This window comes from Canis aureus, chromosome 7 (genome assembly GCF_053574225.1).
Source record: "Canis aureus isolate CA01 chromosome 7, VMU_Caureus_v.1.0, whole genome shotgun sequence".
Taxonomy (NCBI): Eukaryota; Metazoa; Chordata; class Mammalia; order Carnivora; family Canidae; genus Canis; species Canis aureus.
The window spans coordinates 60,583,831-60,597,328 of NC_135617.1; the positions used below are offsets into that span (position 1 = coordinate 60,583,831).

Below are 13,498 nucleotides of genomic sequence, written 5' to 3' on the forward strand. Positions count from 1 at the left end.
CTTCCGCGGGCGCGTGCGCAGTGGCGAGTCGGGCGCGTGCGCAGCCCCCGCTCCTTCCAGGCTGGAGCTTCTGCAGCTCACGCTCCTCCTCCCGCTCCCCACCCCCCAGCCCGCCGCGGCCCGGTACCAGCTTGTGGTCCTCCGAAGGGAGCGGTCGGTGCCTCGTGCTCCTGGGACGGCCGTGGTGCGCGCTCGCGGCGCGTGGCACTAGCCATGGCGATGGATCAAGTGAACGCGCTGTGCGAGCAGCTGGTGAAAGCGGTGACGGTCATGATGGACCCCAGCTCCACCCAGCGCTACCGGCTGGAAGCCCTCAAGGTAGAAGGGGTCCGGCGTCCTGGGCCTGCCCCAAGATCCTCCCCTAGCCCCAGCGCCCCCCCCCCCCCCCGCCCCGCCGCCTGAAGCCCTGCTGGTCTCCCGCCCACGCGGCCCTTGAACCTCCCACTGCAACCCCCGGGGGCCCTTAGCCTTTCCCCTCCTCGCCCTCCGCGCTTCTTCTCACTCGGGCTTTCTCTGCCAGTCGCGCCTGCCCTTTTCTCGGGACCCTCTGGTTCCCTGCTGCTCCTCATCTCACTACCACTTGCTACTGCCCTCTCTTCTCCTCTCCCCACTTCTCTTTAGTCCTACCCACACCACAGCCCGATGCTTCTATTTTACTACCCCAAGCCCCACGTCCCCTAGCCTTCCCGTGGCGCACGTGCCCATCACGTACGTCCCCAACACCAGCTACATTCTTTACGGTCTCCCCTGCATTAAACGTTTCCTTGCATCCTCCTGACCCATCCTAGCCGAGCTCCAGCCCCGCTAGTGCCACTTTATTTACATTCTTACCCCTCTCACTAATTCTCTTCTGTGTCTTGGGTTATTTCTGGGCTCATTCTCACACACCCTCCCCCCACGTTCTTTTACTTGTTCTATTCTCAGGCTATTTTGCGCAAAGATGAACTTCTACCACTTACTTTGCATTTTAACAAGGGCACTTTGGTTTCCTGAAAGTAGTTTTCTTGAGTCCGCATGCTCAGCTCTTGGGACTGACTCTTCTATTGCAGTTTGGGAATGCTAATACAAATTGGGATGGTAATAAATTGCGCACTCATTCCCACATCAAACTACGTGTGTGGATTGTGAGAAATGACCATTAGGAAAAACACTTGTGCACGTTATTTTTTAAAGTTTTTAGTAATTTTAAATGATGTCACATCATTTAAATGTACAGTGAACATCATTTGGAAGGAACTTTACTTTTAACACCATACAGTGTTTGCCACAAGATTTGGAATGAGAAACAGATGTGTTCTATTTGTTTTTTTGTTATGAAATATTAAAGACATACACAAAAGTAAAGAGAATAATACTACAATGATCTTGTATATACCCCACACCTAAATTAAAGAGTTATAAAAATTTTGCCACATTTGCTTCCCACCCCCACTCCTCCCTTTTGTTTTTTTAAATCAAATCCTAGAAGTTGTCATTTCACCCCTATATACTTCTGGAGTACATCTCTAACAAATAATTTTTAACTCCTATAGGTCAGACTATTTTCAATGTTATTGGCCAGGGCATGGCAAATTTGTAACTATCAAAGTGAAAGGAATGTTTATCAGTTCTTTTTTTTTTTTTTTAAGATTTTATTTATTTATTCTTGAGAGACAGAGAGGGAGAGGCGGAGACACAGGCAGAGGGAGAAACAGGCTGCAGGCAGGGAGCCCGACATGGGACTCAATCCCTGGACTCCAGGATCATGCCCTGGGCCAAAGGCAGGCGCCAAACCTCTGAGTCACCCAGGCTGCCCAGTTCTTTACTCATATACTATTGATCTAGATTTTGCAGTTTAAATATATAGCTCAGGTGGAGAAGATGAAGTTTTTTAAAATTTTTTTAATCCCCACTGTCTCTTGCCTCCTAAGGGAAATACTAACTTTTGTTGTTGCAGTTCTGTGAAGAATTTAAAGAAAAGTGCCCTATCTGTGTCCCCTGTGGCTTGAGGTTGGCTGAGAAAACACAAATTGCCATCGTCAGACATTTTGGCCTTCAAATCCTGGAACACGTTGTCAAGTAAGGAGCTTTTGGACAGTACCATTGAAGTCTGTGAGAGAGCAAGTCTTTATTTCTTATATAACTCATAGAGATAATCTTTAGGTGAGCAGAGAAGATCAATCACTGAGAAGAAAGGAATGATTTCCCAAGAGATTATCATAACCTCAAGAGTACTCTTATTCAAGACTTAACCTTTCTCTTCTTCAGTTTCTTCATCCATGTAGAATACATACTAAGTACATACTAAGCATTCTACAAATATGAGCTGATAGTGGTTCAATCAGTATTGAGCTCCCACTGTATACCAGCAGATCTCAGAGTCTTTTTAAAATAATAGAGTGTATAGGTAATTATTTATTTATTTTTGTATAGGTAATTAAATCTCTGATTAGGCATTGCGCTTTTAAATTTTTTTTTTTAAAGTTTGAGCATGTTCCTTCTCTGAATGGCAAATCCAAAGCAGAATTATATGAGAAAAACTGAAAACCCTTCCTTTTTTTTTTTTTTTTTTTTAAATTTTTATTTATTTATTCATGATAGTCACAGAGAGAGAGAGAGAGAGGCAGAGACACAGGCAGAGGGAGAAGCAGGCTCCATGCACCGGGGGCCCGATGTGGGATTCGATCCCAGGTCTCCAGGATCGCGCCCTGGGCCAAAGGCAGGCGCCAAACCGCTGCGCCACCCAGGGATCCCTGAAAACCCTTCCTAACTTGAGTCTTCTACCCCTAGCATCTCCCAAAAGAGTCAGCTTTAAGACTTAGCCACAGTCTTTGTGGGATTGTGCTGTTCATAAATAAGCCAGCACATTAAAAAAAAAAAGAGAGAGAGAGAGAGAGAGAAGTTAGTGGTATCAATAATGTGTTGTTGTTTTTTAAGATTTTTTTATTTGACAGAGCAAGCGCACAAGCAGAGGGAGCAGCAGGCAGGGGGAGAGGGAGAAGCAGGCTCCCCACAGAGCAGGGAGTCTGATGCAGAACTCGATTGCAGGATGCTGGAATCATGACCCAAGCTGAAGGCAGATGCTTTACTGACTAAGCCACCCTAGCACCCCAACATTGTAGTTTCTGAAAAGCAACTATATTTGTTGTAGTTGTCCCAGGTAGATATTTGCTTTTGGTCTATCAGTAAAATCAGCTAATCTGTGTACAAATCCTGTAAATTTCAGTTAGTGGACCACTTCTTATACAGAACTTTTTCTCAAGAATTTTTCTGTTGTCAGCATTTTAGTTGAACATGGACTGTTCTTGTCCTTTCTTTAAAGGTACAAAATCAGAAGTATAATATTTTAGTTCACTAACATAATATAACAGAATCAAAGCTAGTCTCTTTTGAAGACTTCTAATGTGGTTCTCTGACCTTACGCATTTTGGTGGCCAGGTTTCGGTGGAACAGCATGTCTCGATTGGAGAAAGTCTATCTGAAGAACAGTGTCATGGAGCTGATTGCAAATGTAAGGAATGGTTGGTTGGAAGACTTGTGTTTTAAAGGTAGTTTAGACTAAGTGTGACTTTGACTTCTTCAGCATTTATGTAAAAATTCACTAGTTCTGCATAGGTCAAACAGCATGCTCAACAGGGCAGAAAATATTAAACATTTTCAACAAATGAACAAGATTCTTAGATTTAAAGTAGGTTGCACTTTGCTGTTTGTTTCCTTTTATTCCAAACCAAATTTTACTGTATGATTTTAACAAAACAAAATAGGCAGGATGGATTTGTATCAGGAATTAGGATATGACTTTAAACATGCTTAAAATCTACAGCCTTTTTTTTTCTTTCTTACAAATAGCATGGAAAGTTGAATTCCCATCTTTTCCTCTCCAAAGTTGGGTGCCTTTAATAGAAGAAAATTCCCTTCAGAATTATTAATTTAGGATTTGTATTTTGCTAGTTCTTGGGAAACTTGATAGTAATTCTAATTCATTAAACTTGATATCAAACTTAAGTAGAACAAAGTCCCAGGAATACTTTTCTTGCGTGTCTTATAATGCTAGAATTATCAGTAAAATATTTAGTTGCTTCTCCTAATTCTCTTCATTATATCAGCTTCTTATTGTCCTCTTTGTTTCTGTACTCTGGCGCTCTTACAAAATGAAAACAGTGTGAGAGTCTTTTCGGTTTGTAAAGGAAAACAATGAAGTCTTCCTTGCTCTATGTGACAGTCACTTTATTAGCTGATGCAGCCCTTACTTAAGCTTCAAGTGAAGAAAATGGTTAATGAGAATGCAGGACAAGTGACTCAGACCTGGAGAGCAAGTTTGTTTACTCTGTTTAGTTTAAAAGGCAAGCCTGCTGATGAGTTCTGTACACTTTCACAGTGCAGGTTTTTTTGGTTTTTTAGGTTCTTTAAATTCAGTCTTGTAAACCTCTTATTGTCTCTTAATCTTTTTCAGGGAACACTGGATATTTTGGAAGAGGAGAACCATATTAAAGATGTTTTGTCACGAATCGTAGTAGAAATGATCAAGCGGGAGTGGCCACAGCATTGGCCTGATATGCTAATAGAACTGGACACCCTTTCCAAACAAGGGGTATAAAATACAGCTATACCAATTCAGTTTATTGGGGGAGGGGGTGTTCTGGAGTTTGTTTTGTCAACAGAAAAGAGCTTTTGGGCATACCTATAGTGAAAAGGATGTTTCAGTTTAATTAGCTTATTTCTATTGATACAGGAAACACAAACAGAATTAGTGATGTTTATCCTTCTACGACTGGCAGAGGATGTAGTGACCTTTCAGACCCTGCCCCCTCAAAGAAGAAGGGATATCCAGCAAACATTAACCCAGAACATGGAAAAGATCTTCAGTTTTCTACTTAACACACTTCAAGAAAATGTAAACAAGTACCGGCAAGTGGTAAGGGATACCCTATCTCCCAAAAGTTCTATTTTCTAGTATGAGTGGGTTTTTTGTTTTTTTTTTTTAAAGATTTATTTATGATAGACAGAGAGAGAGAGAGAGAGAGAGAGAGAGGCAGAGACACAGGCAGAGGGAGAAGCAGGCTCCATGCAGGGAGCCTGACGTGGGACTCGATCCCGGGACTCCAGGATCGCGCCCTGGGCCAAAGGCAGGTGCTAAACCGCTGAGCCACCCAGGGATCCCCTTTTGTTTATTTTTTAAGGTTAAATTAATCTATCAGCAAGGAATTAGGGTGTCTAGTTCAGCAAAAGAAAACTTAAAAGCAAAAGAGAAACAGATGACAGGAAAAACTGGAACTAATTTTCAAGTAACAGGTCATTGAGTTTCTATGTTAAAAAAAATAATGCTTTATAGTAAGAAAATTCTTAAAATAGTATAAAAATGGTTAATTCTCTCTCTTTTTTAAAGATCTTATTTATTTGAGAGTGAGAGAGTGCATGAGCAGGGGGCAGAGGCAGAGGGAGAAGTAGACTCCCCACTGAGCAAGGAGCCTGATACAGGGCTTGATCCCAGACCCTGGATTACTGTCTGAACTGAAGGCAGACACTTAACTGACAGCTACCCAGGGGCTCCAAAATGGTTAATTCTTAATATTTAAAGTATTTAAAGCCCAGATTTCCGGTAGGTCAGGGTAGCACCCCTATTAAATTTTGATGCTGTATTTAGTCTTGGTCCCTTTTGCAGTGGAAATTGCCAGATTTTATTCATCTTGACCACATGATTCTTTGTACAGGTTTCTCCCTGCTACCTGAAAGGGGAGTGTTCCTTTGAAACCTTTTGTGAGCCCAAATGGCATAAAATGAAGAAGAAATTACCATTAATTTATATGGAATAATTTTTTTTAGCATTCCCAGACCCCCCAAAAATAACCTCTTTTTAGCTTTTCTGACACATTAAGGACACATCTTGCTAACAGATACGCAAAATAAATCAAGATTAAGCACAGATGCTCACTGACACAGTTCAAAGCTATGGCTGCTAGATGCTGAGATGCTAAGTGTAGTGCCTAGGGAAGGAGTGTAGTGGTGCCTCTGTAAGGTGTTCCTGTAAAACAAGTGCTGAAAGCTGTTTTCATGTTGTGCCCTTTTTTAAAAGTAAAAAATCCTCTTCACATTTCTTTCAGTTAGAGAAAACAGGTACTAATCTGGGTCTTATGAAAATCAAAGTTGCATGACACAAACTTTCAAAAAATGGGAAGTATCTATATTTTATTCTCCCTGGCAGGGTATTTCTTCTGCAGAAAAGGGCATGCCACATACTGTCTTTCCAAGCATTTTTTTTTTTTTTAATATTTTATTTATTTATTCATGACACAGAGAGAGAGACAGGCAGAGGGAGAAGCAGGCTCCGTGCAGGGAGCCTGACTTGGGACTCAATCCCGGGTCTCCAGGATCACACCGCAGGCTGAAGGCGGCCCTAAAGTGCTGGGCCACCAGGGCTGCCCAAGCATTGTCATTTTTAACAGCCCTGCATTGGGTTCCACATTGAATGTGGAGCCTGCTTAAGATCCTCTCTCTCCCTCTCCCTCTGTCTTCCCTACCCTCACCTGAAAAAGAAAAAGAGAAATTCTGATCCAGAATTCTTATTCGTACTTATTTCACAAAATAGAATTAAATTTAGTTCTTTTTTTTATGCCCCTGGTAAATTTTAGAGAAGCACAGCTACTAACACAAGTGATAAGAAGGTACTGTGAGCTCTTTGGGTTAGGAAGGAACTCATAGTAAGTACCTAATATATGCATTATACTTGTTTGCACTTCATGTGTTATTTAATCCTCAAAGCAACCCTAAGAGTCAAAAAGTTATAGTCTCCATTTTATGGATGCAGAAACTAAGGTTCAGAGAATAATTATTGAAGATCCCCTAATAAATGGTTGTGGTGAAATTCAAGTCCCATTCTTTATCATAGAATGGCCTATTTCCCTCAAAATAGCTCCCCAAGATTTTTCAAAAGAAAATACCAGGAAAATATTGGCACTTAAAAATGTATGGCTATCAAGGGTGAAGGAGGTATTTTCCTTCTCTAGGAGATTTAATCTTTAGGAGAAGGGGAACAAATTAAGACTCCTTAGATGCCCTAGCCAACATGTCCAAGCAGGGCTGATTGGTGATGGTGTGAGACATTAGAAGCACATCCACTGTGGTGATTTTCTTTAGCCTCAGTCTCCATTCCCTTCAGAACTGTTAAAGCAGGGATCCCTGGGTGGCGCAGCGGTTTAGCGCCTGCCTTTGGCCTGGGGCGCGATCCTGGAGACCCTGGATCGAATCCCACGTCGGGTTCCCGGTGCATGGAGCCTGCTTCTCCCTCTGCCTGTGTCTGCCTCTCTATGTCTTTCAGTCTCTTTCTCTAATAAAGAAATAAATCTTTAAAAAAATTAAAAAAAAAAAAAAAAGAAAAAAGAAAAAAAAAGAACTGTTAAAGCAGACTGCCTCTTGTGTCCAAGACCAGAGCTCACTAAGGGCCATCTTCTGTACCTGGAACAACAGCTTTTGCTTGAGAAGTTGCATCCCTTCTTCCATCGCTTTTCTCCTTCCCTCCATTCTCTCCTTCTTGTTTGGGGAGTAGGTTGAATGGTAAACAATGATGTCGATGAATACAAAGACTAGACTTGGGTGTCGTCACTTGGATTCCTTTTCCTTCTGGGCAACATCAGTAGATGCTGGTGTGAGAGGGTTCTGCTTCTCTCTACTCCATCACTGATGATGAAGGCTTAATGCTTGTCCTTTATTAACAAATGTATTTCATAAAAGTTGAGAAAAGGAATTATAGAAGAAAAAATCCTTTATAGTCTTAATGGCAGTGAGTTTTCAGGTACTTCAGAAACTGTTACTCCTGTTTCTGTTCCCATTTAGCTGTCTTCAGGAATCATTCTTAATTTTAATTTCAGAAGTTTTTTGGGGAAGTATTAATTTTGTACGTGTAAATTATAAGCATTTTGTATTATTTACGGAATCTGAAGTATAAGGGTAAAAATCAGTTATAATTGTACGTTTACTGAACATTTTTATCTATTTAGCATGTGATATTTTTGTGTGTGATTTTCCTGTAGTTATGTCCATACATTCATAGTCATAAGTTGTATTCATTTCATTTTGTTTCTTTTTTCATTTCAATATGTTACATCATTTCAATATGTTTTTGCTAGTTATAACTTGTCTTTATTTGAATAACTTGTCTTTATTTGAATATGGAAAAATGTTCATACTTTTTTTTTGTTTTGTTTTGTTTTTAATTTATTTTTTATTGGTGTTCAATTTACTAACATACAGAATAACCCCCAGTGCCCGTCACCCATTCACTCCCACCCCCCGCCCTCCTCCCCTTCTACCACCCCTATTTCGTTTCCCAGAATTATGTTTCTTTGATCACTAGCCATGTGGAGCCTTATTTATTCATCTGTTAGTTGTGTTTCTTTGTAAAATCCTTGCTTTGAAACTTTGTGGACTTCATGTTGTAACAAATTTGTGTAAGCTCTTTAGATACTAACTTTCTATCATATTGCTAAAATTGAAATAACCTGTCCTTAGGGGGAATATCAGCTACTATGTTCATGTACAGTTGTATTCCTTTCCAAGTTTAAAAGTTGAGTCTGTATTTAAAATCATTATTCAAGGGACTTTATTAAGTGGGTGGAAAGTTATTATGTAGCCTTTTGCTCATTAAAAACATTGGATCCTTATACTTCTTTTCTTTCAGAAGACAGATAATTCTCAGGAGTCAAAGGTAAGAGCTCTTGTGGAGTTGGAAGGAGACTTCTTTGAGGCTTTCAGGTACAGAGATGCATACATATGTAGTGGAGGGTGACCTCAGCCTTGGTTTAGGTGATCACTGGTAGAAGGGAGTTAGAATTACAGTATTTCCAGTTTATCAAAGGAGATGAAATAGCCACACATGCCGATATGGTCCTATTTACAGACATTGAGAATGCTGTTGTTTGAGAAGTGGTTGTGCATCAAAAGAAGACCTTTGAGTTCCCTGTCAGTGGCTGTTAAAAGAGTACTTTTTTTTTTTTTAATCGTTTTCTTTTTAGAATTAGAGAATAGAAGGAGCTCAGGTATAACCACAGCCTTCCTGAAGTCTGTTACCAGTGAGGACTTAATGATTAAGTTATTTCTTTTCATGCAGGCTCAAGCAAACTGTCGAGTAGGAATCGCAGCTCTGAATACTCTAGCAGGCTACATTGACTGGGTGTCCATGAGTCATATTACTGCTGAAAACTGTAAGCTCTTAGAGATGCTCTGCCTGCTTCTGAATGAACAGGAACTTCAATTGGGAGCAGCTGAGTGTCTTCTCATTGCAGTCAGCAGAAAAGTAAGTTACCACTTCAAACTGACTTTTGTCCTCTCAGAATTTCTTAGGGGAGTGTGTGTTTGTTTAATTGTACATTGTAGTAGGAAGCCATTGGAAAATTTGGGATTTATTTTTACCTGACACCAATTTAATTGCCTGCTCCTACCCCTTTGGTAGTTTGCCGATATTCTAGGGATCCATTGGCACTATATACAGAGATTTACCAGGCTACCTGGTTCTTGAAACTACTATAAATCTTGGTACTTCATGCTGAGGAAATAAGATGAAAGTAATACTAAAATTTAAAACTCAATGTTCCATCAAAGAATCTTTTTATTTATTTATTCATGAGAGACAGAGAGAGAGAGAAGCAGAGACACAGGCAGAGGGAGAAGCAGGCTCCACGCAGGGAGCCTGACGTGGGACTCGATCCTGGGACTCCAGGATCACGCCCTGGGCCGAAGGCAGGTGCCAACTGATAAGCCACCCAGGGATTCCCACATCCAAGAATCTTAAGTGGTGGCTGCACTGTCCTTTTTTTTTTTTTTTTTTTTAATGTATACATTCATGAGAAACACAGAGAGGAGACAGACACCTAGGCAGAGGGAGAAGCAAGTTCCCTATGGGGAGCCTTTTATTTATTTATTTAAGATATTATTTATTTGTTCATGAGAGGCAGAGACACAGGCAGAGGGAGAAGCAGGCTCCATGCAGGGAGCTCAACTCAGGACTCGATCCTGGGTCTCCAGGATCAGGCCCTGGGCTGAAGGTGGCGCTAAACTGCTGAGCCACCCGGGGTGCCCCCCAGTGTTGATTTTAAAGGATCAGCCTTTTTTCCAGTGTTTAGTTAAGCTCTGAGACTGTGAGAAATTATGAAATCATTATCTTTTATTTTATAGGTATAGAAGATGTTAGTACTTGGAGGCTTTTAATAATAAAGTTTGTATTATTTGTGTTTCCCTAAAATTGGTTCTAGGGCAAGTTGGAAGACCGGAAGCCCCTGATGGTCTTATTTGGGGATGTTGCCATGCATTATATACTGTCTGCTGCACAGTAAGTATCTACTTTTTATGTGTTTTCTAATTTCTTTGTCCTTTCTGTAGTATAGGTCGATATATCTAAATTCATATCTGAATGTTGGCAGTCAATTGACAGTGACAGTGTTTTTAATGTGAACGAAAGTCAGGCAGTGTTAAAGGAACTTTTAAACCTTTTTAAAGACTTGATAGTGGAAACTCAGTCACTTTCCCAGTTTTCCCCATTCTTCCCAGATAGCTCATCTCCTTGATTCTGTTTGCTTCTGGTGATTCCCAAGCCTCCTAGTAGTGCTGGTGCCTAGGCCTGAGAATGCTCTGATCTTCTGGACCAGAGTCTGCACCAGGGCCTGCCTTGACTGCAGAACTCCAGATGTTCCTCCCTCCTCAAAGTAATCAATGTCTGATGTGCTAAGGCTCTTGGAAGCAGCAGGAACAGTGTGTTCAATGAGAAATGTATGCATGGGACCTGCAAACACATTCTGTGTTCTAAAATAATGGCTTCCACTTTTTTTTTTTTTTTCATTTTTAATTGCTTTGAAACATGTTTGAGCATTTCCTGATATGTGTTTCTTACCAGGAAGGCAGGTAGAACTGTATGTACTACAAAGACAGTTGAAGCTGTTACATCACCCTTTTTTTTTTTTTTTTTTAATACTCTTAGTGCCAGGGAGAAATGAAAAGATACGAGATACACATGTATTACTTAAAATCTCTCACTGTCCATTCCAACACAGCTTTTATGATGGCTTTCTTTTCTCTGGAAATTAGCTCTGTTTTTAAGAGGTCCTGTTAATTAAATTTATAACATGTCTTTTGGGTACTCACTGCAGCTAACTGTTCCCAAGGCCCATTTTTTAGTTCCATAGAAACTGACATTCAAAAAAAAAAAAAAGAAAGAAAAGAAACTATGACATTCACACTGAATTGTCCCATCTCTGTGTTACTTGTACTGGTTAGTAAAGCTATGATTCAAACCGAGGCAGTCAGACTCGAGAGCCTGCACTAGCAACCACAATGCCATATTGTCCTTCACTGTCACTAGAACCCAAGTCTTGCTTACCCTGAGGCCCATGCTTTTTACGTTATACTCCGCTGCATCTGGAAAACAGCTAATATGGCTGCTGTACATACTAGTTATTATTACTTCTTTTAATTTTTTTTTCTTTAGATTTTATTTTTCCGTTCATGAGAGATGCAGAGAGAGGCAGAGACATAGGCAGAGGGAGAAGCTTGGCTCCATGCAGGGAGCCCGATGCAGGACTCAATCCCAGGACCCTGGGATCACGCCCCAAGCCAAAGGCAGATGCTCAACCACTAAGCCACCCAAGCGTCCCAGTTATTGTTAATTCTTATTAGTGTGAATAGTCTTACATCATTTCAGGTCCAGTTTTGCCACCAAATAAGTTATAATTTTTTTAAGACTTTTTTTAGAGCCATTTCAAGTTCATAGCAAAATTCAATAAAGGTACAGAGATTTCTGTGATGCCACATGCCTACCCCCCACGCATAGCCTCCTCCATTACCAACATCACCAACCAGAGTAGTTTATAACATTTGTTATAATTGATGAACTACATGGACACATTATAATCATCCAAAGTCCATAGTTTACTTTAGGGTTCATGTTGAGTGTTGTACATTCCATAGGTACAGTTCTGTGGGTTTCAACAAATGTGTAGTAACCTGTATCGTTGTAGTATTGTACAGAGTATTTTCACTGCCCCCCAAAAATCCTTTGTGCTCTGCCTATTCATCTCTCCTCCCCTACCCCAGCCTCTGGCAACAACTGATCTGATCTTTTTTACTTTCTCCATAATTTTGCCTTTTCCAGATTGTCATATAGTTGGAATAATATAGTATATAATCTTTTCAGATTGACTTCTTTCAGTTGGTAACATGCATTTAGAGTTTTTCCATGTGTTTTCATAGCTTGATAGCTCATTCCTTGTTAGCAGTGAATAATATTGCATTGTCTGGCTGTACCAGTTTATCCGTTCACCTGCCAGAAGACATCTTGGTTGCTTCCAAATTTTGCCACTTATGAATAAAGTTGCAATAAACATGTAGGTTTAACATGTTAAAAACATGTAGGTCTTTGTGTGAACGTGTTTTCAACTCCTTTGGTAAATAAGAAGCATGATTGCTGGGTTGTTAAGAGTATGCTTAGTTTTATAAGAAACTCAAATTGTTTTCAAAGTGTCTATATCATTTTTGCATTCTCACCAGCAATGAATGAGAGTTACTTTCGTTCCACATCCTTGGCAGCGTTTGGTGTTGTCAATGGTCTGAATTTTGGCCACTCTAATAGATATGTGGTGGTATCTTATTTGAATTTGCAATTCATATAAATATGTTTGTCATCTGTATCTCTTTGGAGAGATGTCTCTTAAGCTCTTTGGTCTATTTTTTGATCAGGTTGTTTTCTTATTGTTGAGTTTTAAAGTTCATTATATATCTTGGATAACAGTCTTTTTTTCGATGTGACATTGCAAATATTTTCTCCCAGTCTGTGGCTTGTCTTTTCTTTCTTTCAATTATAGTCCTTTTAATTTTGTCAGTGGCATAAGGGATTGTTCCTAGGCATGTCTCTTTAAGTCCTCCCTGGGTATCAATGAATGTCTATAAATATATGCATTGTTGTATGCAGTCATGCCCGGAGTTTATGTTATTAATCCAAAATAATCAAGGACCATTTAATGTGCATAATTAGAGTGCTTCTTTGAGGGATAAGATTACATTGAACCCTGTTCTTCATTGATCTTCAGTGTTTGGCTTGAGTTTTTTTTTTTTAACTTTAATACTCAACAGAAATTTGAATGTCGAAGCACAGACCACATATAGCTCCATTTGGTGGGAATCCTTTAGGTTGTCTTGATGTGCAACTAATCTCACTATTTTCTCATCTTACAGGACTGCTGATGGAGGAGGCTTGGTAGAAAAACATTATGTCTTCCTGAAGAGACTCTGTCAGGTGTTGTGTGCTCTGGGCAATCAGCTCTGTGCATTGCTGGTGAGCACTTATTTTCTGGAGAGTTTCAGGGCCATTTGATCAGAGCATTTAGAAAGTTATATTTGTATAATGAGTGAAACATGCCATTAATTTTAGCTTTGTGGAGCATTGCCCTACAGATTATTTCATATGACTTTTATAGATTAAATTATAATGGGTTGAATGCTGTATATTTCTTTTAACAAGTCAGTTATTGATGTTAAC

At 40.1% G+C, this 13,498-nt stretch overlaps 1 protein-coding gene across 2 annotated transcripts in view; it reads left to right on the forward strand.

Annotated features, from left to right (window-relative positions):
- Window positions 1-23: 23 nt before the first annotated feature.
- Window positions 24-13,498, forward strand: part of XPO5 (exportin 5) — a 51,136-nt gene continuing 37,661 nt past the window's right edge. The window contains exons 1-9 of one of the 2 annotated variants that reach the window (XM_077903878.1): window positions 25-318; window positions 1,937-2,058; window positions 3,418-3,490; window positions 4,433-4,570; window positions 4,712-4,894; window positions 8,654-8,680; window positions 9,083-9,268; window positions 10,224-10,300; window positions 13,195-13,294. In XM_077903878.1, coding sequence (XP_077760004.1) covers window positions 214-318; window positions 1,937-2,058; window positions 3,418-3,490; window positions 4,433-4,570; window positions 4,712-4,894; window positions 8,654-8,680; window positions 9,083-9,268; window positions 10,224-10,300; window positions 13,195-13,294 — 1,011 coding nt within the window. In that variant the 5' untranslated portion in view covers window positions 25-213. Of the gene's footprint in view, window positions 319-1,936; window positions 2,059-3,417; window positions 3,491-4,432; window positions 4,571-4,711; window positions 4,895-8,653; window positions 8,681-9,082; window positions 9,269-10,223; window positions 10,301-13,194; window positions 13,295-13,498 lie in introns of both variants that reach the window. The other variant, XM_077903879.1, reaches the window with a different exon arrangement.